Source organism: Onychomys torridus, chromosome 11 (genome assembly GCF_903995425.1).
Source record: "Onychomys torridus chromosome 11, mOncTor1.1, whole genome shotgun sequence".
NCBI classification, from domain to species: domain Eukaryota; kingdom Metazoa; phylum Chordata; class Mammalia; order Rodentia; family Cricetidae; genus Onychomys; species Onychomys torridus.
In genome coordinates, this window is record NC_050453.1 from 67,726,955 (window position 1) to 67,752,680 (window position 25,726).

The 25,726-nt window shown below is 44.3% G+C and overlaps 1 protein-coding gene across 2 annotated transcripts; it reads right to left on the reverse strand.

Annotated features, from left to right (window-relative positions):
• Nucleotides 1–514: 514 nt before the first annotated feature.
• Nucleotides 515–24,788, reverse strand: Insig2 (insulin induced gene 2). Of its 2 annotated transcripts, none has more exons than XM_036202847.1 (6): nt 24,505–24,788; nt 16,281–16,663; nt 7,390–7,514; nt 3,579–3,745; nt 3,300–3,399; nt 515–2,156 (listed from the first exon to the last, which is right to left on the reverse strand). In XM_036202847.1, the coding sequence occupies exons 2-6, from the start codon at nt 16,522–16,524 to the stop codon at nt 2,115–2,117; spliced, it is 678 nt and encodes a 225-aa protein (XP_036058740.1). In that variant the 5' UTR covers nt 16,525–16,663; nt 24,505–24,788; the 3' UTR covers nt 515–2,114. The 2 variants fall into 2 exon arrangements, with proteins under 2 accessions (XP_036058740.1, XP_036058741.1); XM_036202848.1 differs by lacking the exon at nt 24,505–24,788 and adding an exon at nt 21,941–22,218.
• Between the last annotated feature and the right edge of the window lie 938 nt (nt 24,789–25,726).

The following is a 25,726-nucleotide window of genomic DNA, read 5'->3' on the forward strand; positions in this document are numbered from 1 at the left end:
AGTAGAGGGGATGGGGCCCAGTGGAAACTAACATTTGAGCAAAGCAAGGGCTAGGGAGAGGTGGCTCAGCAAGGAAGGCACTTGCCTCACAGCCAGACAACCTGAGTTGGATCCTCAGAACCCATGAAAAGGTATGAGAAAGCTGACTTTATAAAGTATCAACAGGACTCCAACTAGGGAATGTTCACTGTTTTCTCAGAATTTAATCTCAGTTTTCAGAGCCCCAAGTTCCTAAAAGTTCAAATATTGAGAGCAGAGACACACCATTGACAATGTTTGCCATATTCCTAAGTGCAGAAAGATTTATGTGGTATTAAAATAATAAAAACCATTTTATTCTTGCCAGAATTACCTTTTGTTTATCACTTCCATTTGATCATCCTTCTATCCCAATGGCGTTGCTGAGTTTTCTTTCACCATTTCTTAGCATATCCAACCACCTGTATTAATTTTATAAGATTAGCCTACAGTCCCGTATCTTAATATTTATCATGAAGAAAAAAGGACTCACACATGGTGATAATTACATATTTAATACATCTTGCTTTCAACTGCAATTTTCAAAGAAAACATATCATAGACCTTATAACTTATTAAAGATTTTACAGTTTACAAATTTGATTCTAAAAATAGACCTCATTTGTTCTAAATGAATAGCATCTGAAAGACAGACTAACAAACAATAGTGCTGTGTTCTCCGCTCCTACCATTAGCCTTGTGTACAAATATTCCATGTGGAGTACTCTTGGGATGTTCACACTCTTAGCCTGAGAACATAAAGCACATTACACTCTGGTGTACAAGATTTCAGCATTGCTTTAAAAGAAAAAGATTTAAAATATCTACTTGACACTGTAGGAACGCATGGGCACATGCACACACAGACACATGTATACATTTTCTCTCACACATTCAACCCATAAGCACACGCACACCACAGTACTCAGAATAATTTACCCTCGTGTGCCAGATAACTAACAATTTCAGAAAGGAAGAGCAAGTGGAACGTCAGCTGCTGCACTTAAACTGTAAGTAAATGGCAGGACTTGTTAATGAGACGTGCCAGGAAACTCTGTGAGTGTTCCCTGCAGTCATTCCCCAAGGACAGATCCACTCAGCAGCAGACAGCAGCACACAGGGAGTTCTGCATCCACTATCCTCAGACTGCACTTGTGAAGGCAACAAACTCAGGCCTGCCAGAGCTAGTCAGTTCCACGGCCCGGCCCCACCAGCATGGCCTGCTTTCTAGACCCCAGTAGTTCAGAACCTTCACTTTGATCTCTCTGCCTGGTGTTCCTTAATCATCCATGTGCTAAAGCAGTGAGCTTCAGGAACAAGTAACAGCAAATATCACTTTGGTTTCTGTGGCAGAGAAAAGGCCACATGGTATTCCCCAAATACATTTATCTAGTCAAATCCCCTAATTTTTAGTTACATTTTTCCAAATTTAGACTCAAAGTAGGTTAATGCTGGTAATGCCCCCTGACATCAAATATCACATACACCTCTGGTGAAGTCTGTCAACATAGAAAAGTAGTCTTTGGATGCCTGCATAACTGCAGTTTAACACCATCTATGGAAGTGCATCGCTAATACAGTTAAGATTGAAACTCTGAAACAGAGATAAAGCACACGTGGAGTGCTCGTACCACACACAGCTGATCAGAAACAGGAAAAGGCACAACAGTCAGTGAGAGGTAAGACCAGCTACCCATTGCTTTCTGTTCGGTTTGTTTTTAGCTTTCTTCTTCTGTTTCACTAAATTTCTAAATTGTTCAAAGCATTCTTATTCTCTGTGACAGTAATAGCATAGTTTGGCACATCAACATTGTGATACATGGTATGTTTCAAAAATTTAGAAATTTCATGTACTCATAAACATATCTTCATGTAGTGCACATATATCTTACATTTATTGAACTCAAACACCGAAAGGTTGGTAACTGATTTACAGAAGCAATCACAGACTGCAGAAACGTGTGTGTCATACACACACACCATCAAGGAAAAACTGCATCCTCGCAATTTTACAGTCCAAAGTTTCGTTGGTGCGCCTATCATATACACGCTGCTTTCCCATGGCTTCCTAGAGAAAAGACTGCTTTTTGCATTCTTCACTCTTGATGAGATTTTTCAGGAATAACTTTACATTCATACTGCAAGGTTAAAAGGTCAAAAGTTAACATTTAAAATCACTTGTGAATTGCAACTTCCAAACAAATTACAAAGCTATAAAAATGAATGTCTTAATATGTTCACTTTATTCCTCAGAGAATGAAGAGTTACACAGTGGCATTCTCAAAGTGAAAAGGTACAGGCAGCAGTGGAGGACACAAAAAAAAACATAATTTCCACAGTGCAGGTTACAGCAGCCGGTGATGCAGGGAAACCCCTTACTACAAAGGGCACAGTGTGTCTCTCCTGTGCTCATAGATCAGCCAAGGGTAAGTCATGAGCTTCAGGACAGTGCTCAATTCAAATCATTATTTCAAATCACTCTATGATTTAACAGAAAAATATATTACAATATAAAGGATCCAAATTAAAACAAAATATAGCTACCAAAATGAATAGTTAACATTCAAAAGAAAAGAAACACAGTTAGAACTGGGTGTTCAGACTATCAAAATGACAGCAAGTAAATCACAGTTCTCCCAGCTAGCCAAACTCAAGTAAGAGCAATTGCTGCTGTGGCCTCTGAATGTCCCTGAGTGACTCTGGACCCGTGACTGGGGTTATCAGTGTCTTTCCCCTTCATAACTAAAATGAGCATCTTGATCAGCTTGAGATAGTCTTAGTTTATAAACACTATAATAACATGTCCTAGGGGCTGAGGATGTGGCTCAGTTGATAAGGGTGCTTGCTGAGTATGAAAGAGGCCCAGGGTTCAATTTCCAGGACCACATAATTCTAGGGTAGTGGTGCAGGCCTGTAATCCCAGCACTCAAGAGCTGGAAGCAGGAAGACCAGAAGCTACATAGTGAATTCAAGACAAGGTGGGCTACTTGAGACTCTGAATCAAGAAAAAAGGATTTGTTCTTAGTTGATGGACTAGAAAACTGTAAACTAACAAAAACAAAGCAACAAGAATCAAGTATCACTAATTCTATCAGACCACCCATAACCTAGTTTTCCTTTTCTCTCCAGCTGTTCCTTAAGTATCAATACTCCTCAGATTAAATTCTTCCAAATGATTTATTTCAATGAAAGTATAAACGAGTGCAAAGAAACTGTCTTCACTGATGCTTTCCCTTGACTGATGGCCATTATGAAGAATGGTATCATGCACCTCAGCTTACCATTGCCAGTTGACGACCAATGTTTCCCATTGTTATGCCTCCAGCAAAAAATATGCATGGCAACCAAGAACGGACATAGAGAAAATCTGGAGATGTGTATCTAGAACAACAGAAATATTTTAATAACCCACGGAGCAAAACCAAGGGCACTCAAGACAAGCATAACGAAGGTAAGTGATACTGTACATTAGACTGATGAACTCCATTGAGAGCCTCAATTCTGAATGCAGTTTCTGATGATTTACATAGCAACCAGGTAACAAGAAGGTCAATACTTACTGATAAACACCATTGTAGACTAGCAGTTGGGTGACAACAGTTGCTAAGAAAGCAATGCCCACGCCAAGGCCAAAACCACTTCTAGATCTGTCAAAAGTCCACCACAGTCCGACTGACAGTGCGGCCAGCGTGAGAGAAAACTGGAAGCTGTTATCAAAGTCTACTTTCTGAGACCTGTGCTAAGGAGCCATCACACAATAAGGAAGCAGGTGACACCAACCGTTCCCTTCTCTAGAATGAGAGAAGTCACTCTGGAGGGACTTGATTCTTCTGGAATGTCCTCAACCTTCTATCACAACCCATGACGTTAAAGTATCATCAAGTAAAACTATGTCTAAATTCCAAATGCAGAGGGCATTAACAGATCTTGCCTTCTTGTAACCCATCCAGGAAAAAAAATAAAGGCTATACACATTCCTAATTGTAAAGTCAGGCACTCTCTAGGAAGTACCTTTGTGGCTAAACAGGTAACTGTGCACTTTGGACAGTAGTGCTAGAAGAACACACCTTTAAAAGGAGAAAGAAAGAAAAAGAAAGAAAACCAATAATACTTCTCAAAAGGTTTAGAAGTACTTGAAAATCATACAGGAACTTGGAAACAGAAGAGCTGACAGCTATTAACAGGGCACCACACTGGCTGTGTGATTTACTGACAGACACATTTTATAATAATGCAGTTCAGAACAAGAGCACCAAGGACATAGCATCCCTTCTATTATGTCAACTGCTCTGGTTTTAATTTGTTGAGGATAAAGCCTTGAAGTGAACATTACCTTCCCCCCGTCAAAGTATTCTAGTGCCTGCAACTTTCTAGCAGGGCACTTTGCTCTGATGATATTTTATTTCTGGCACACACTTAAGCATCTATTCACAAATATATGGCCCCTTTTACTCAAAAATCTCTAGGCAGAATGAAGCTTTATGAATTCAATTTTCTGATGTTTTTAAATTTTTTTTCTAAAAGATTAGACTAACAAAATTAATTCTGAGTGTCATTAAAAGGGAATTTTCTATGCCTCAAAGGCTCCACCTTGGCTCTGTAACTGCCTCCTTGTTGGACTAGAGATCGGACCAAACTAACTGGCCTTATCAGTACTACAAAAGTCTCTCATTTCTTTGTCCCCAAAAACATGCCTATGAAGCCATTTCCGGATTCCAGGGATATCATACTTTTTCCCTCACCATTCCTACATTCTCACTAAAGCAACATACAAAACCCCCACTTGCCAAGTCCTCAGCCTCTGAGGACAGCTGTATGCCACTCTCTAAAGATCAGTCCTTGTGAGTGGCTGATTTATCAAGAAACTAACAGTCCATCTGGGAAAGTTTCTCTCTTCTTTTAGCTGTCCTTGTATGTACACTCTAAACACAAGGTTCTCAGCACTGATTCCTTTGTGCAAGAGGCATTCACATAAATAAACAGCAGGAGACAATAGTAATGGGGCTCATCTTGCTAACTAGATTAAGTTATTTAGCACAATAAGGAGGCTTTTAGGGTAAATCAATCAAATATATCAATTTCAGAAGCTATACCTTGTGGTTTTTCAAACCCTAAGTAACCTAATATGAAAAGTCTTTGCTATAAATTTTGTAAACATCTTCTATTTTCTTTAAAGGGTTGACGTGGCAGCTAAGATTGCTATGTTTAAGTATTTCACATAGAAACAAAGGGAAAAGGGAACAAAGCCAAAAAACACATATTAAATGCTAAGGCTTTTAACGTTGTAGAAAGGGCTGTTCAAATTCCTCCACCTAAAAAGAAAAAAACAAGGCTGGGGAGATGGCTTAGTGGAGAAAAGGGGCTGCTGTGCAGGCAGAAAGACACGCTAGGATCCTAGCACCCATATGAAAAGCAGAGGGGAGAGGCAGGGAAAGATGTAGGAAAAAGTCATACAGAGGCTTGGCAGTTTGTAAGCCAATTTTAAATCTTTAAATTAGAGAGAGAATGAATTAGAAGGGTGATATCCTGCATGTCCGGATAATGCTACGCCTGACAGCCAAGGGCTACTAAATGAAAACCCTAGTGCCAAGTGTGAGACACTTCCTCATGAGTTGTTGGCCAAGGAGGCCCCAGAGACTTCCAAGACAATTCAGGCTCTTGCTATTCCTCTTGGTTACCTACCAGAACTAGTTGGTGATAAGACTCTATTGCTGAAGATAACATAAGGTGTAATATATAATTGCAAGGTGAATAGAAATCAAGCCCCAACTCAGTTGAAAGTTTTCCCCTGCTGGCTAGCTTTCATAAAGCTGAAGGCGCTATACTAGCTGGTGGGGGAGAAAAGGCACCTTACTGATCTGTGAGCCCTATGATTTACAATACCAACCTGCTAGGCAAGATATGTGCACAGGTGCAATAGTGGTATCACGGTTATGTGGGCACCAAGCACTCTCTTCTTATATTCCAAGCTCAGTCCACAAGAGAGAATTCAGACCTGTACTAAACGCAGTCACAAACCCAAGGCTATGGAGGACTTGGGTCCTGGGGGTGATCCTGCTGCTGTTAAGCTGTCATGGTGCCATGATGTCTTGTAAACTTTTACATTTGCCCCCACCCATCCTTAATCAGATAAGTCTCTTTTTGCAATGAAACGAATGGGGGTGAATACAGAGGCAGATGACTGCTCCAAGTGCCAAGAGTAAGGGCTGAGTTAGTGCTTGGTCCTACGCAGGACTTCTACACTACTCCTGCGAGGTTCAAAGGTCACCGTAGAAGAGGATGTGGAGAGGATATATGGAGCCTGAGGATGAGGAGGGAGGGCAGTGAACAGTCTTCTGGACATGGCACAGCTAACGCAGAAATGACTTCACAGGTATGGCTGTCGACAACGGGCCTGTGGATAGTTGATCATGGCTAGAGAGAGGCTCATGGGGTCCTTCCTCCACCTCTCCCTGATGAAGTACTGGCTACTGATGGGCTGTGAGGGAGAGGACATCATCCTCTTCAGATGTGTACATACTGAGGAGCCCTCTAAGCTCCAAAGGATGCTTCCAAACCCACTGCCACACAGGTGAAATTCAGTGGATATCAAAACAAATAAAAAGAAAAAAAAATCGACAAGTCAAGGGTGGGGGGAAAGGACTAGCAGAGAGGAAAGATAATAGAAGAGAGGGTGGGGTCACAGTATCAGAGTGTGCTGTACACAAAATGTATGAAAGTGTCCAAGAACAAACTCAATAAAAAGTATTAAAATGAAGGAAAAATAGAAGTCAGGATAAGAAGCTGAAGATCACTGGTAAGGATCCAGATTGCACTGATATAGGTTAGCAAGTTGGTCACACTGTTTCTCAATGAACAAAGCAGAAATGTTGAAAAGAAAAACCCAAAACAAACAACAACGGAGACAGAAAACTACCTAGAGGCTAATGTGGAAGGAAGAGTCAAAAGTCAAAGACAGTCGGGGTTTGCTAGCATAGTGAGACCCTATCTTGTAATGGAAGTTGGGGGAGCAAGGGTGCTTTTTGGTGGTGATTAAAACCAATAAATGTCAGTATAACTTCTTTAAAACTATACTTTTAAAAGAGTACCTAAAACTATCTTACTCACAAATCCTGAGTCCTTACCTGCAAATCCTAAGAGAAGGGGTGGGGGGTTGAAAATGTACCTATTTCATTTTTGAATGAACAAAAGTACATGTAAGGAATCAGCAGCCTCGCGCTCGAGCAAGGCTCTACCCCTACACTAACCTCACACTTGCTACCCTGGTGTCTCAACAACTGGGTCAGCACTGTGTTGTGACAAAGTGAGAACATCAGAGTTGACCACAAGGGCTGCAGGCTGCCTCATTACTGCATGTTTCATAAAGGATACGGCACTGGCGTGATTGATACCCACGAACACCGCCACACAGCGCATGACACTGGACCACTCTCTCTTAAATTTATGTGGTTCTCCTAGATGTCTGTCAATGCAGGGGTACAACAACCCAATCACAGCTGTGAAAAGAAGAAAAAAAAGTAAGTCAGCTCCAGCAATGCATTGGCAGCAATTAACTACACAAATCACTCCAGCCACCTCCTCCAAGGCTCTTCAAAAAGAAAACTGTACCCGAACGACTGAGCTATGCTGGCATCTTTAAACTTACCTTCCAAAGGAAGCCAGGAGTAGCAGACCGCTGCGGACAGCTCTGAAGAAGCTGCAGCACTCTAAAGGGTACACCCTGGGAGAGGTGGGGGCAGCTCACAGGAGCCAGAGACACCAACTCCCAGAGCTCCTAATGGTGTCTTCGAGACTTGAAAGCACCAAGTCGGTCCACGGTTACCCTCTCCTCACTGATCACAAGCAGAATCTAAGGGAAGCTAGGCAGCTGGCCTGTGAACTCACACAACAGCCTATCCTTACACACCAGGCTCCCAAGGTCGTGACTGTCCTGTCCTGCCAGCTTCCTGTCTGCACCCAGCACTCTCCTGACAGACTTTCACCCCATCCTTCTCATAGTACCACTCCAATGGCAACAGAAGACTGCAGGGGACAGTCCTTCTACACGCAGAAAAGAGGACGGACACAGGGTGCACAAAAATCACAGATTCCCTAGCTATGGCAGTACACACCTTTAATCCCAGCACTGGAGAAGAAGTTCAAGGACAGCTTGGCCTACTTAAAACAGTCAGACCCCTGTCTCAAAAACAAACAAAAAAACTACAAATTTACAGATAATATGTAAGTTTGCTGTGAAAAAGTAAGAAGAAAACCTCAGTGTGGTGTTTGCTTTGGGAAATAACTAACATCTTGACTTCTACCTAGGTAAGTGATCATATAGTACCTGTGTACAAGATCTCCACAACTAAGACCTCAACTATCCTCAGCCTATCCCTAACTTTACCTGCCAAATCTCAGCATTTTCCTCACTTAGAAGACATAACATTTATGTGTATGTTTTATGCATGTTCATGACTGTGTTCTGGAACATGTGGAGATCAAAGAACAAGCTTAGCTGTCACTGCTCAGCCACCATCCACTCTGCTGTTTGAGACAGTCTCTCACTGCCCTGGAGCTAGGTGAGTGGCCCAGTAAGCCCTGAAACTCACCTGCATCCACCTCTTCTACACTGGATTACAAGCACGGACCACCATGTCCAGCTTCCTTCCTTCCTTCCTTCCTTCCTTCCTTCCTTCCTCCTTCCCTCCCTCCCTCCCTCTCTTTCTTTCTTTCTTTCTTTTAAATATGAGTAATAAGTGGTCAAACAGAGGTCCTCATGCTCCCAAGGCAAGTACTTCACTGACTGAGCTAGCTCCTAAGCCCACAGGAAAAATGCATTTATTTGCTAAAGATTACTTCTTAAATTTATGTGTATGTGTGCATGTGTTCCTTTTAGTACCCATGTGCATTTGGGTGCCATGGAGGCTAGAAGAAGACACAGGATCCCCTGAATTACAGGTTGTAATCCAATGTGACCAACTCAGGTCCTCTGAAAGAACAGTAAGCACCATCTCTCCACATACATACACACCCTTTTAAAATTTAAATATAAATTAGAAGAGTAAAAAAGAAAACGAACACTGCAAACCAACTAGTATTCAAAAGCCACGGGTGAGCAGAGCAATGGAGCGGCGTGGGAAAGAGAAGACGGGAGATGTAGAGCGATGGAGCGGTGTGGGAAAGAGAAGACTGGTGAGCAGAGCAATGGAGCGGCGTGGGAAAGAGAAGACTGGTGAGCAGAGCAATGGAGCGGCGTGGGAAAGAGAAGACTGGTGAGCAGAGCGATGGAGCGGCGTGGGAAAGAGAAGACGGGAGATGTAGAGCGATGGAGCGGCGTGGGAAAGAGAAGACTGGAGATGTAGAGCGATGGAGCGGCGTGGGAAAGAGAAGACTGGAGATGTAGAGCAATGGAGCGGCGTGGGAAAGAGAAGACGGGAGATGTAGAGCGATGGAGCGGCGTGGGAAAGAGAAGACTGGAGATGTAGAGCGATGGAGCGGCGTGGGAAAGAGAAGACTGGAGATGTAGAGCAATGGAGCGGCGTGGGAAAGAGAAGACTGGTGAGCAGAGCGATGGAGCGGCGTGGGAAAGAGAAGACGGGAGATGTAGAGCGATGGAGCGGCGTGGGAAAGAGAAGACGGGAGATGTAGAGCGATGGAGCGGCGTGGGAAAGAGAAGACTGGTGAGCAGAGCGATGGAGCGGCGTGGGAAAGAGAAGACGGGAGATGTAGAGCGATGGAGCGGCGTGGGAAAGAGAAGACGGGAGATGTAGAGCGATGGAGCGGCGTGGGAAAGAGAAGACGGGAGATGTAGAGCGATGGAGCGGCGTGGGAAAGAGAAGACTGGTGATGTAGAGCAATGGAGCGGCGTGGGAAAGAGAAGACGGGAGATGTAGAGCAATGGAGCGGCGTGGGAAAGAGAAGACTGGTGAGCAGAGCGATGGAGCGGCGTGGGAAAGAGAAGACTGGAGATGTAGAGCAATGGAGCGGCGTGGGAAAGAGAAGACTGGTGAGCAGAGCAATGGAGCGGCGTGGGAAAGATGGCTCCATGCTCTTTACACCTCAGCTTTAGCTGGGAACAGGTGGCTCACAGGCCATCCTGTGACCAAAGCTCAGCAATGCAGAGAGCTCCACTGGCTGCTAGGAAATGTAAGTCTCGGTGCCTGGTGATAGCTCAGTTTGTGAAGTGCTTGCCTTGTGAGCCCAAGGGACTGAGTGCAAACCCAACAAGAAAATCTAAGGTGGACCGTACTGTGTCTGAGGGGTGACAGCTGAGGTTATCCCTGGGCCTCCGCATACATACATGCGTGTGTACCCACACATGCTTCTACATACACATGCACAGACACAAAGAAAATCTATGTTATGGTCCTATTTAAAACGTACTACTGAAAAATCCCACGGGATGAAGTGACAGCATTTCTAAATTTCTACATGATTAAAATGACAAGCATGCCTAATAATTGAAACACGTCTAAATGACACTTTTTCCTCAAGGGGCATCACAAACAGCTCATTTGGATTCTACCATTCTCTACAGAACATATGCATACACATATATAGATTCACTCCGATGCTGGTGCATCTACCTATCGACTATCTATCATCTATCATCCACCTAGTCACTCTCTATCATCCACTATCATCTATCTATCTATCTATCTATCTATCAATTTATTCTCTAGATCCCCTGCATCTTTCTCCTGTTTGCCTGTGGCTGAGTAAAAATGCAACCAGAGCAGGCATTCCAAGTCAATTTTCCTCAGTAGCTGACGCCACAGGTAAAGAATTATCATACAGAGATGCTGACATGTACGCGCCAAAGTATAAGTAAGCAAAACTGACTCTGTTCCTATGCAAGTGAGAGACAACTGAGAAGAAAAAGGGGAAACACAAAGAAGGAATTTAAATGGCCATGCTGCCAACCTTGGGATTTGCCAATAAAAACCAAGTCCGTTGAGTATGCACGGTGCTCAGCTGCTCACTGACAGGGAGAGTTTGGGGAAGCTCGTCACTTCCCATTAAATGTCTTTCTTTCTTTCCTTGAAATAAAAGCATGGCAGTCTGATAGGAATATACACAGCGCAGTGAGGATCCACTGTCTGAGAGCTCAGTGGAGTATGTCTGGGCTTCCTCTTCTCTCTGCACCATTTTTTTTTTAAACAAGAGACTTAAAATCATGCTGTGTAAAATCATATGCAAATACAATCCTGCTTAGTCAGATGGTTCTCTGATGTAAAATCACATGTCTTCTGATATCTTTAAGTGATTCCCAGTAACAATCTGCCAAGAGCAAAGACAAAAGGAGTTTGTGCAGCACTGGTAGTAAGCCATCACTCTCTCGGGGTGGTGTGCTCAGCCCAGTGAGGCAGGAAAAGGAACACAGCTAAATTAGACATCCAGCAAGGGGGCACGGGCTAAGGACAACCAGACCACTCAGCAAGACACGCTTCCACGGGACACACAGCAGAAGCAGATCATGTTTTCATTCAGCAACACTTAAGCCCCATAATGGATCTTGCTCTTGGTATTTGCTGGGGATTTTAAAGGGAAAAAAGAGGGCTGGGGAGATGGCTGAGTCAGTGAATGCTTGCTGTGTGAGCCCAAGCACTGGAGTCTGAGCTCCAGAATCTACTTTAAAACACACACACACACACACACACACACACACACACACACGCACAAATACACAAACACATACACAAACACATATACCACACACATATACATCACACACATACACATCTCACACACATATACAGCACACACACACAACACACACAAATATAGAAACACACACACACCACACACACATCACATACACACACCACATACACATCACACATAAACACATCACACACACACACATCACATATATATATATATATATATATATATATATATATATATATATATATATATATATATATATCTCACACACATACACACCACACACATCACACATACACACACACCACACATATACACACCTTATACACACACACACACACATACACACACACACAGATGCAGAGACAGGTAGATTCCCAGAATTTGCTGGCCAGCCAGCCTCCCCTACTTGCTAAGTTCCATGCCCATGGGAGACTGTCTCAAAAACAAAACAAAAAGGTAGATGGCATCTGAGGAAGAACAGCTGAGGTTGTCCTGTGATCTACACACACAAACACACATATACACGCACAGACATGTACACATTCATAAACAAGAGCTGTGTTTTCTTGGCAAAGCGACACAGCACTCCTGAAGGCTGGACTAAGTGCTGACAAGCTGCTGAGGGCTTTCATCTTGTTCCTGCACATGAGCAGGGTAAAGTGTTGTTGGGCTGTCTGGAAAGAAGTGACCCTGCAGGCAGAAGCTTGGAAACAATTCTCTCCTCAAAGGGAGGTGACTGAGGAACCAAAGCACAACCAGAGACAAGCAGCATTACCAGGAAACTAAGGTTTGAGCATGGAGGGAGGCCTGGGGCCCATAAAGGCTCAGAGTATTATAAAAACAGCCCAAAGTATGCCACAAAAGGCTTTAACCCTGTGTATGTTAAGGATTGGGAAACCCATGCCACCACATTGTGTGTCAGAGACAGGCAATCATTCTCAGAGTGCTCAACAAAACATGGAGGCAGGATGGGTCAAAACAAAGATAGAAAAAAAATGACTAATATCTCCAAGCCTAGGGGGTGGGGCCAAGACCACCAAAGGGAACGCTGTGAGCTGTGTGGGCTCACTGTGGAGGAGGGACAGGGAGGAGGGTCCACCAAAGGGAAGGTTGTGAGCTGTGCAGGTTCACCATAAAGGTAGGACAGGGAGGAGGGTCCACCAAAGGGAAGGCTGTGAGCTGTATGGGTTCACTGTGGAGGTGGGACAGGGAGGAGCGTCCACTAAAGGGAACACTGTGAGCTGTGCAGGCTCACCGTGGAGGTGGGACAGGGAGGAGGGTCCACCAAAGGGAACACTGTGAGCTGTGCAGGCTCACCGTGGAGGAGGGATGAAGAGGATGGAGACTTCACTAGGAAAGAGGTAAGGAACTGCTTGACTAGAAGAATCCTTTACATGACTTTCACAGGTCTGGCTACTTGTGACTTTGGAGACAACTTCTCTACTTCTTTTAGCCACAATACAGCAATTGTCTTTTTAAAATATTTATTCTTTGGCACTAGTAACAGTAAGCTTCCAATCCCAGCACCCAGGAAATGAAAGAAGAATAATCAGGAGTTCAAGGCCAGTCTCACTTACAGAGTGAGTTTGAGGTCAGCTCGGGATGCACAAGATTTTTATTGTACTGTTTCAAATATAACAAGACTATAAAAAGATATCCTTTAGAAGGATTCCTTGATGATCTCAGAGACACAAATTTTCCAATGCCAGCTCTGGTGCACCACACATAACACCAGCCTTGCTAAGCTTGTTTAGATCTGTGCTGAAGACATCACACTCTGGTCACAAGGCATGGAGAAATCAAGCTGGTGCTGACAGGAAGCTTCCTCCGTGCTGGCTAGCTTCCATAGTACTAAAGGTGCTGCACAGACCACAGGGGAAGAAAACTTACCAGCAGTCTTACTTAGCCGTGAGCCTGTGAGTTACAGTAACCGGCACGGGAAGATATGCCCAGGGGTACAATAATGGCAAGGATGTTAGGGCGATCCCCAGAAGAAAACGCATGCTGAGAATGTAAATCTGGCCAAGAACCCAGTTAGGGAGCTCGTGACCCCCAGAGGTGAAGCTACGACTATTCTTTTGCTAAATGGACATAGTATCAAGCTGCCCTCCAAACCTGTATCTAGGCGTAGACTAGTGCAGCTATCTACCTCACTGGAGAAGTTTCCTGGTGTAGCAGATGGCAGTCAACACAGAAACACACAACTGGTGAGAACGCAGAGAAGTGTCTGCAGAGCGCTCCAGCACAGATGGGACATCTGTGTCACACTCCCTCCCTCCAAGGCTTTAAAACCGTCAGGGAAGATGGTGTAGAGAGACTAGGCACCGACGGTCAGGGAGGACCCCGGTGAGACGACTTCTGGGTATCACAGGGCTGCGGCACTGTGAACTCACAGCAGCTGTGGCTGCCTGCACACGATGACCCCTAGCTGAGGAGCTACTGACAGATGATGGGTGCTGAGAGAGGAAGAATCAGTTTTCTGTAAGCATGTGGCCCCAAGTAGGGTAGCCACTATCCAACGGAGAGTTCCACATCCATTAGTCTATGGGAAGCACAAACTGTACTTGGAGTCTGTGAGATTCAGAAAGGAGTTAAGGTGAGGATGTGAGGCTGGGATGGGGGGGGGGGGTTGGTAACAGAGTAGGGAGTGAATCTGGTCAAAATACATTGGATGGGATGGGTGTGGTAGCACAGGCCTTTCATCTCAGCACTCAGGAGGCAGAGGCAGGTGGATTGCTGAGAGTTTTGTCCAGCCTGGGCTACACTGTGAGTTCCAGGCCAGAGTTACACAGTGGCACCCTATCTCAAAACAAATAAAAAGCAAAATTCCGTATGTATGAAATTCTCAAAGAGTTTACACAAATATTTATATGTCTATACACATGCAAGTAACATTATGTGGACAGAGCAGGTTGTGTTTAGGGGAGTGTGTGTGTGTGTGTGTGTGTGTGTGTGTGTAAAACAACAATTATATAAACAGAGGCCACCAGTTTGAGAAAGCAAGGTGGGGTACATGGGAAGGGCCAGAGGAAGGAAAGGGAAGGGGGAAAATTATATTTTAATTCAAAAACAATTGAAGAAATTCCCCCCCAAAAATCCTCTAAAAAAAAGAAGAGGATGAGAGAAAAGAAGTGAACCACAGAAGCCTGTGAGACTCCCAGCAGATACAGAGTGATAAGATGTACACTCTCTTTTCTACTTGAACTGTTAGCCCAGGAAAACCAGGATGAAGCATTGTGAGGACTTCTTAACTGAGGGTTCCAATAGTCCCAAGGCTACCTGAGCCACATGGACTCTGACTGTCCACATAGCAGGGCTGTGTCACTGTCCAGCAGGTTTCATGAAATTACTTGAAGATATCTCACCACTCAACCTCAGCTTTTGGACAGACACACCTGCAATCTCTAGCTCTAGGATGAAGGACAAGGAGTGCCCACATTGTGTCGCACAGCATTCCTGTATACTAAATACCAACATAGAATTACAACCTTTTTCTCCCATATGGCTATGACTACCTTCTATTACTGTATTATATAAAGCAGTGTTGACCTATTGACCTTGTCAATGGACACAGCTAAAGAGCTGTCCATTACAGAGCTCAGCATCATTTGAGCATCTGGAAATGCTCTACTTGGCCATCAACAGGCCACTACTGAAAATAGTCAAAGTCACTAACAGGATTATCAGGATTTTGAGCAAAGACAGTCTACCTCATTGATCTTTTCAAGTATTTACTATTCTTCTGGTACATTTAAAAACCAGGCAGCAAGAATAAAAGCATATATAAAAATATATTATGTTTTCAACTTGAATGAAATTATTCCACTTATCAAATTTTTGTCTGCTTCAAACACAAAATTATAGCCCATACATCAAAACTTTTAAACAACAGTGAATTATTACCAAAATAACTTACAGTAATATTTAGATGAAGTGAGAAAAACAAAAGATGTTAACTGCCCAACCCCGAAAAAAATGAGGATTGGTTTTATGGTTAAATTTGAAAGGTGCAGGGTCAGGTACCCAGAGTACCTACTGGATGACTTCAAGGACAACACTGAAGGCAGAGATGATCTTGGAGGACACAAAGCAGAGCCCCTGCAGCCTGAGGCTGGGGGACAAAGGAACGCAGGAGAGCATAAAAGAATCTGGGAATGACAGAAATGCTCCACAGCTGGGGTGGGGGCCACACTACATGATGGCATACATGTGCCAAACATATCCAACTTCACTCACAGAGTCCACTCTGCTCGGAGGGTAAAGTGCTGTCCACAAAAGCGTGAAGCCCTGAATTCAGATCCTCAGCACCTATTAAAAAGTCATTGCGGTGATACACACCTAGAATCCCAGTGCTGGAGAGATGAAGACAGGCAAGATGCCAGTCTACCCAATTGGTGGCATCCGGATTAAGTGAGAGAGTATCTCAGAAAACAATTAGAGAATAATTGAGGAAGACACCCAACACTGACCCCTGGCCTCAACATGCAGGCACACATATGTTCATGCAGCACACCCACACACATGTGCAACCCTCAATCCCCGACACACATCTGTCACTTAGACAATACCCTATTCATTTGTAAGCAACACAGAACACAATGCCTCATACATACCTGAGGCTGTGCCGCAGCATGGTGGTACCCACCATGCAGATGAAAAGATGCTTGTGACCACATCAGGTGGAAAAAGTGTCACGTTTCTCTGAATCTGGAGCAAGTTCAACACTAAGGCAAGGAAGACTCCAATGAAGAAGAGTACCACCCCTCGGATCACCACATTCACACTCTGGCTGGTGACAGAGGAAATGTATGGGCCACACTTTTTGGGCCCAGGTGACTCGGTCTTTCCTTCCGCCATGGTTTCATAAGTCCAGTAGGCCTAAGCCGTAAAATAAAATAAGGCTTCTCAGTGGAAAAGGTGACCTGTCTGTGAATCGAAGCAGACCAATGTTTCAATGGTACCACATCTTGCCTGAATGTGGAACCTACCAGAAATCCTGTAAGAGATAAGAAGAAAAAAAATCAGCATGTGTCTGATACATGATTGTACAAGTTTTCACACTTCAGTACTAGTTAGGCAGATACAGAATGAAACAACAGTTTTGTACACTAATTTATTTAAATTACTTACTCAATAAGAAAACCTTTTAAAAGAGCCTTTATATGCATGCTATAAAAAAATTAAAAATAGCCGGGTGGTGGTGGGGCACACCTTTAATCCCAGCACTTGGGAGGCAGAGCCAGGCGGATCTCTGTGAGTTTGAGGCCAGCCTGGGCTACCAAGTGAGTTCCAGGAAAGGTGCAAAGCTACACAGAGAAACCCTGTCTCGAAAAAACCAAAAAAAGTAAAAAAATAAAATAAAAAATAAAATGCTACATGTATATTTACTAGGATACAACAGGTGACTTAAGAGACCTCAGCCAGAGAGCTAGAGAGATGGCTCAGCAGTAAGAGGTCTTGCAGAGAGCCTAGGTTCCCAGCACCCACATGACAACTCACAAATGCCTGTAGCTCCAGTTCCAGAGGAGTCGATGCCATCTTCTGGGCTCTGTGGACACCAGGCATGCATGTGGTACACATGCATACATACATAAACACTCATCAAATAAAAACAAATCTTCAATGTCTGAAATGACACCTCATCTAGTAAAGTGTTTAGAGTACAAGCATGAGGCCCTAAGTCCGATCCCCAGCACCGACAGGAAAAAGCTGGGTGTGGTGACATGCACCTGGGCTGCATGCCAGTGGTGGAGAGGAGGAGACGAGAGGAACCCTGGAGCTCACTGGCCGGCCTAGTCCTATCTCAAAACAAGAGTGGAGGACAACAGAAGATATCCAGCGTCTAAACACACACACACCCTACCCCTCAGCATTAAAATAATAGAAAAAGTTTTCCCTACCTCAGAAAACAGACAACCAGGCAATCCAAAATACTTCCACTGGGATCTACAAGATGAACGAACACTCACATCTCTAGATTGTCCACCTAAACTCCACCCCATCAGTTGCAACTTAGTATCTTATACGTCCCAAAAAACCAACCTATTCGGACTGAAGACAATGGAGTTTTTGATAATAAAATGTGACCTGCTCATGAGGACAGTGTCCACAGAACAAAAGGACCCATCCCTGTGTTTATGCTTACATTGCTGAATTTTTGCACCCAAGGGTCCTTTGAAAACCAGCCCAACAAGCACCCACCTACACATATACCAGGCAGAAATGCAAGACCTCAGCCACTCTTCCCAGGACCAAAGCTGTGCCCCCAACCGACAGCAGTGTGGTCAGCCAAGTGATGCAACCATGGGGTAACTGTGATGAAGCAGAAGAAGCAGAGGCAAGGCATCAAGATGTGCAACACAACCCAGTAACTGCCTTCTGAGGTGTCTGTTCACTCCTATAACAAAAGTGACTGCTGGGGTCCAGCTGGGGTCTCCCCAAGACTGCTGTATTGGCAGTTTAGGCCTCATTATGATGATGAGATCTTTAAGAGGTAGGGTCTAACCTAGAGGTGGTGGTGGGGCAGCCTGGGTTTGGCACATCTTTGATGATGATAATGATCAAGAATTCAAGGTCACCCTCAACTCCATAGAAAGCTAGAAGCCAACCAGGGCTATAAGACATCTTTTAAAATGGGGAAGAGACACACACCAAAAGAATGTTCTTAGGCTAGTGGGGCACTGCTCTGGGAGGGAAGAGACTGAGAGACCTCAGAGCCTTTGCTCCCTAGCTGGTAATGTGATCTCACCCTTTCTCCCACACCCCTGCCTTCAAGATCCTTACCAGAGCACACCTGATGCTAGCCAGTTATGCCAGTGGATCTCCAGAATGGTGACTAAAATAAACCTGTTTTGTTTGTTTTTTTTTTTTTTTTTCAAAGTCAGCCTGCCTTCAGTATTTCCTTGCAGTAACACAAACTAATCAGTCAATGCAGTGATCCTTCACCTGTGTTAAAGATAAATCACGTGGGAGACTTTGCATGTACCTTGCCAAGCACCTGACACAGGTGTCTCACTTAGCCCTCACAATATCCCTAAGAGGATGGTGTGACCATCCTGGGCTGTGACACTCTCAAAAACTAAAATAATAACAACAACCCTGAGAGCTAAGTATACTTGCAAGTGAGGCAAGCAAAGGAAGGTTAAGTCTATGCACCTGGTAAGAAGCATCGCTTGAATCAAACCCATCATCCAACTCCCTTGCTTTCTCCACGATGGTGAGCTTCTCAAACGGCCATGTACCTTGCTCTCAAAGAATACTAAGAGTTTTGAAATTTGAAAACACTAGGTTGGCATTTTGCTCTGTCATTTATTTTCATCTTAATCAACTACACCCTATCTTGGGCATCTGTGTAAGTCAGTACCTAAGCGGCATGTCTTGTGACTATGTGAGTGGGCAGGCTTGCCACAGTGCACATGTGGACATCAGAGGACAGCTGTGGACGTCAGTGCTCTTCTTCTGCCATGTGGGTCCTGTAGACTCAAACCCAAGTTGTCAGACTCAGCACAGGCTTAGCTTTACTGAGCCATCTCACACAGACAGAACTTCTAACAGCTACCTCGTAATTCTCTATAGAGCTACTTTATGAGTTATAAACTTTTTACATCGGTCTCATTCACCATTAGATCTCCACTGTATCTCTGCATGAAGCAATCTTCCTGCTTAGCCCACAGGGATAGGTGCTCTACATAGTTGAAGTCAGGTTCATTCTTCCAGGATCTAACTCTCTTGGGCTCAGCTCAGCAGTCCTTTGAAAGGCAAATCTAATCATCTAAAATAACCTGCCTCTAAGTTTCTAATTTTCAAACTACCTTAAACATAAATTTTGGAACAAAAGTCAATGTCTCAATTTCAGAGTGGTGCTTATATATGGTCCACAGCCATTACGGGCTCAGCAAGATGGCTCAGTAGGTAAGGGGTCTTGCCACCAAGGCTGATGGCAGTGTTTGATTCCCAGAATCCATGTGGTAGACAGAATGAACCAACTCCTGCACATTGTCCTCTGAACTCTACACACATGTTGCATGTACATGCCCACACATGTACGCACACACAGACACACACACAAAAAAAAAACCATAAATGTAATTAAGAAACTTAAGGAAATTGTTGTTATGAAACAGAAAACTGATAATTTTCAATCTTATTTAATGAACATTTAAACAATAAGCTTTGTGTTTTTTAAGGTGGGGTTTCACATAGCACAGGCTAGCCACGGCTGGTCTTAAACTTCTGACCCTCCCACCTCCACCAGCCCCCTTATAAATGGACCCCTACTCTTAGATCTGAGCTTATGTGTGCTACTGAATCCAGCTGTGCAGTGCTGAGGCTCAGGCCCAGTTTTTCCTCACTGAACCATCTCTCCAGCCCTACAGAGCAGAAATACACATACACTACATCAAGGTGAACAAGACGCTGTAAAGTATAAAATAACAACAAGAAAAAACACAAAATACCACAGATGGCTCCCTTCCACACTTCATGAGACCAACAGTGTACTCTACTGCCTAGACTCTAAGCAGGCATAGACATCTTAGCCCTCCATACAGCATGAGTAACAGAGTCAGGAAACCACTTGCTCTGCCTATGAGTCTTTCCAAAGTGGAATTAACAGCAACATATACCTTTGGTTCAACAGTATTTTTAGAAAAATAAATTACTTTAATTAGCCAGTCCCATCCATTTCCAGAGATAGCTGGCCAGAAATTCCCAGCAAAGCCTTGGTGAGTTTAGGTCAGGGCATCTCTTGCTGTGTGGAAACTGTTCTGAGCCTGGCATATTATTTAGCATCCCTGGCTCCTGGCCACTAAATGCAGGCCTTCCCTGCTTGTGATACCCAAAATTTTACCCACAGTATTTCCCAATCCCCTGAGGGAGGTTCTGTCCTCCAATGGAGCTGCTGATTACTGGAGACTCTTTCCTCATCCTGCCAGTCTCCTGAAGACACTGGGAGCCGTTCATTTGTGTTTTTTCCACTTCTGTTTATTTGACCTTTCCTGGCAGCCCTTCTTCAGTTCCTGCTTCACCCCCACAACTCTTCTCTAAGAAAACATAGCATTTGTTTCATGTTTATTTGAAGCAGAACTAAAGGACTAACTGTGGTTACATCACAGCACAATGATATATAATTACCAGGGACAAAAATAAAGGCCACAATACTTCACCATCAATGTCCTAAAGTTTAGGGGCTGGAAGGGGGCCAGACGACCATCTAGTCCATGCAAAGTAAAAACAAAATGTATATGTATGCATTTCTTTTCAGAGTCCATACACATACTCAAAATTCTCCAGTATCCAAAGTCAAATGGGCCATCAAGCCAGGCATACAAGCTGGTATGGTGGCCCAAACCTATTGAGGGAGGGAGGGAGCCAGGGAGTGAGGGAGGGAGGGAGCTAGGGAGGGAGCTAGGGAGGGAGGGAGGGAGCCAGGGAGAGAGGGAGGGAGGGAAGGAAGCACAATCAACCCAACAGTTCCCACTCACTCTAATAGTGTCACAAAGTCTTCAGATGAATGAACATTCCCAGAAAGAGTTAATTTAGCTGGGCATACTAGAGCTGGAGCAGGATACAATCCCAGCACTTGGGAGGTGGAGGCAGGAAGATCTGGAATTCAAGGCTGTGGTCCGCTACATAGTAAGTTCAAAGCTAGACATGGATACATGAGACACTGCCTCAAAACAAAACAAAAAGCAATGGAGTACTGAATCTGGGGAGGAGGGAGTCATTTCTGGATCTTTTTGTGACAATTACATATAAATACCTTCAATAACCAGGTTGGTCAAACAGATAGGAAATCCCAGAAAAATCTTCACTACCTCCTAGACAATAGTAAAGTTCCTTCCTATTAGAAGAAAACCATGGGGCTGGTGAGGTGGCTCCAAGGGTAACGGAGCTTGACAATCTGAGTCAGATCCAGAAGCCCAAGGTGGAAAGAATCAACTCCTCAAAAGTTGTCCCAACATCCACACATGTGCTGTCTCTCCCCCACATATACACTGATGATAACAGTAATAATAAACAAAAAAAATGTAAAAATACAGTTTAAAAAATCATGCTTATAATCTCTGTATTGCACTAGGAGGGTGGGATATTGTAAAGGCTTTGGGAACAAATGCAGCATAATTTATTTTAAAGTCTCTTTAGTGATTCACATTTTCTTAAAACAAATGTAGCTATGATTTTAAATATTATATCAAATGGAAATTTGGTTCTCTGAATTTTTAAATTTTACCAAAAAACTTAGATTATTACAAATAATTTTAAAGCATATTACCTCAATGGCTCCTCGTGAGTCAACGTTAATAAACAGGCAGGTGTTTTTAATTCCCATTGTACAAAGTCAGATAGGTTAATGTGTAGTTTTGTTTTGTTGTTTAAAATAAGATTTCACTATGTAGACAAGGGTGACGTCAAGTCTCTTGATTCTCCTTCCTTGTCCTCCAGAGTGTGGGGATTACAGACTAGGGCCACCAAACCAGGCTGGGTAACTTTGCAAGATGGCCAAGTTGTTACCAGGTAGCCATATTTGGGCTAACCCGGCTGCCTCCGTGAACAGAGTCCCCTCCACTGCCCTGCACAAACACATGAACAATGTAGGTGGTGCACAAGAAACTGCTTTTAAGGTCCTACTCATGAGCTACTATTAACTAAAAAACAATTCTTTGCACAATCTAAGAGAAAACTTACCAGAGAACACGCAGTATTCTACCTTGAGCCCTGATCTACAATTCCCATAAAGTACATGAATGGACACAGAAAAAGAGTTCACACAGTTTTGGCAAGATCAATGACAAATCATCAAAGCTGGAAAAATACTGTCCCATGTGATTCGTGTTAATGGACTGATAACATTACTTTTGGACAAAAGAGAGGCAGAAGTGATTCTAGGCATTTTACAAGTAAATAGAGGTTTATGTTGGCCCTCCAACAACTTATAGGTAATAAGCATTTGAAAAAAAAAAAAAAAACCACAAAGGAAATATAGCAACAACCAGTCGGAATCTAGGCTTTTGTTGTTGTTTTTGTTTTTGTTTTGTTTTGTTTGTCTTTGAAGCAGGGTCTCATTAGCCCAGGCTGACTTCAAACTCAATACTTAGCCACAGACGACCTTGAACTTCTGATTCTCCTGCCTCCACCTCCCAAGAACTGGGATTTCAGGCATGCACCCCCAAACCTGGTTAAAATCTAGTAACTTAAGGACCATTTGATTTTTAACAAGTATAAGCAAACAAGATTATTCATTTTCCAGCAATCAGTGGTCACATAGGTAAGTTTTTGCATCCGCTGATGACTGTCGCCCATTTTTTTTTTCAACACATGCTGCGCTCATTAAAACAACATTCACAAAACAGAGCAAGCACCAACATTACAAAAACACAATTCAACGACATGGTTTAACCCTCTTTAAATAAAAGCACATAGATAAGACTCTCAGCCTAGATGCATTAGAACGCTGGAGAGCAAAAAGTATTCCCTGACTACATTGAAGCTCTTTTCTCTCCACATTAAAACCCAAATACAGAAAAAAATTAAGCAAGCAACAGTCACATAACTTACTGCTTTAAACAGAAGGCTTAGTCCTTGAAAATGTCACTCTACTGTTTGAGGGTAATTTTCTAGAAACAATGAAAACACTATTCTTAACTGAACTGCACATTGTCTTTTCTTTTTCAATGTCCTCATCTAAAAACACAATTATCAGTTTAGAAAGCATCAACCTTGTTCCCAAATACAAATGATTCACAGACTGGTCATTCCATAACACATTGCTGAGCTGAGTCCCATGAAAACAAATAAAACCACTAGGATTACAAATCCAGAAAAAGAATGGAGGAAGAAAACAGGAGAACACCAGCTCACTGCTTTTTCCCTAAAGGGCACTGATGAGTAGGGGGCACCCCTTTATTCGTTTTCATTCAGTGGTTCACCTGCATGGCAGCCCTCATTTTTTTTGTACCCAGGACTGGAGCCTGTCTTTCATTGGTACGGTCAGTTTCCCTGTGATACCGATGCTAGCCAGCCCAACTGTCAAGCCTACTTGCTCTTTCTCCAAGAATTTCCCCACCAGTCCTACAAAACAGCAAGCCCTGCGGAGTCTATTTCCCCCACTACACAGCTAGCACCACCCCGAACAACTTTTCCCAACATTAACTGGACTCGAGTTATTTTCTCTCAAGTTTTAACACCCTTTTTCACGTCCCTGGCCCCACCCTCAGCAAAGCACTGTTTTCCTTTACCAGGCAGCTCATCCCCACGGAACGACCCTAAAACCCCAATTACTGCCAACCGACCTCTAGGCCCTGGCAAGAGCTCCCGTTGGCTGAACCCACTGATACACACACCTAAAAGGGCTTCACTTCCGATCCCAAATCCCTACTCTTTAACTCGGTGTCCTCGTATGTCGGTAGATTCTAAACTGACTATGATTATGTACCTGATCCATCTCCTAGACAAGCCTGAGTCTTTCTCCCTGGCTACAAGTCATCCAAGTCCTGTCAGGTGTACGCTAGACAGCTGGCATCTCTGTCCCCAAACAGACCTCCAGGGTCGCCCTTCCCGCCGTCCTCCAGCCTTCCTGCACTCGGACAGTCTTCCACTGTCCGGAGACCTCGGCGCCCCCTCGAGCCTGCCCCCCCCCCGGGCCCGCCGGCCCCTTCCAGAGCCCGCCGACCCTCTCCAGGGAAACTGGGTCCCCTCGCCCAGCAGGCCCCACCTGCGGGTCCTGAACGCCCCAACACCTGCCGCCAGGATGCCCAGCCTGCAACGTTAAAGCATAAATAGCTCCTCTTCCCGAAAGCCGCCGCATTCCTCGAGCCGTCCCCTTGCAAATAAGCTCACCTGCACTCTGCCGGGAGACCCCCAATTCACCCCCGCCTCCGCCATCTTCAGGGACCGGCCCCCGGACCTACTCCCCTCCCACAGCTCCGCCTGAGCCGCACTGCGCCTGCGCAGACCGGGCGCTCCGCGCAGAAGGTAGGGGCAGAGAAGCTTCCGATTGCTGCTGGGCGCCACTAAGACGGGGCAAAAGAACTTCCGGTCTGGAGGAAACTCCGGGCTGCAAGGAGGCGGGACCTTGCCTGGGATGAGAAGCTGCGGAATCCGCTGTTGTTGGAGGACTCTGCAGTCAGGGTTTCTGACGGGCGCCTCGACTCTGTGGGCGGAGTGAGGGAAATCGTGCACGGACGCACGCACGGACGGACGGACGCGCGGCCCAAGACTCCGCCCTCTGCGTGGGCATCACTGGCGGGCAAGGTGGAGGGTTCTCCACTGCTGGCATTCAGCTTACTCCCGTCCTGGAGTCAGGCCTTAATAACCTATCTGAACACGGATTAAAGGCAGCTGTTCTCATTGCCCGGGCTCCATAGAGTTTTGCACCAAAGAACAAGCAACACAAAACATCTCTTAACTTTCGAAATCATCATCTCCTTTGAATTAAAGAACATCCTCTTTTTGAGACAGGGTCACACAATGTAGCTGGTTTGAAACCACCTAAGTAGACCAGGCTGGCCTCACTGAGAGCTGCCCGCTTCTACTTCCCCAGTGCTGGGATCAAAGGTATACGTGTGCCAGCACTCCAGCTAAGACCTTCCTTTTAGAACGGGAACCAGTCATTAGAAGGTGAACAGATCTTTGGAGACTGTGCAGATGGACTTTTGTTTTAGGTGACAAATGATACAGGGAAGTTCGGTTTTGTTTTGTTTTATTCCTTGAAATTTTTGGGGACGTGGAGGGTGGATCTGGGAGATGTGGGGAGGTAGTTGGGGGGGGGGGGTAAATATGATCAAAATATATTGTATGAAGTCCTCAAAAAAAAAAAAACATTTTAAAAAGAAAATTTTCATGCATGTATGCAATGTATTTTGATCATACTCCCTGCCCCGTGCTACATTCCTCTATAGTGTTGTTTTTGAAAGCCAATACCAAAATCTGTCTTGATTACCTCCCCTCACTGGGCTGTTCCATGTATCACTTTGAGGGGGAGGGTCAACCAAAAATGTGTTATGGCGGAAGTCTGATTATGTTGGTTTTAAGGAGAATTTTGTAGGAAATATGCGCCTAA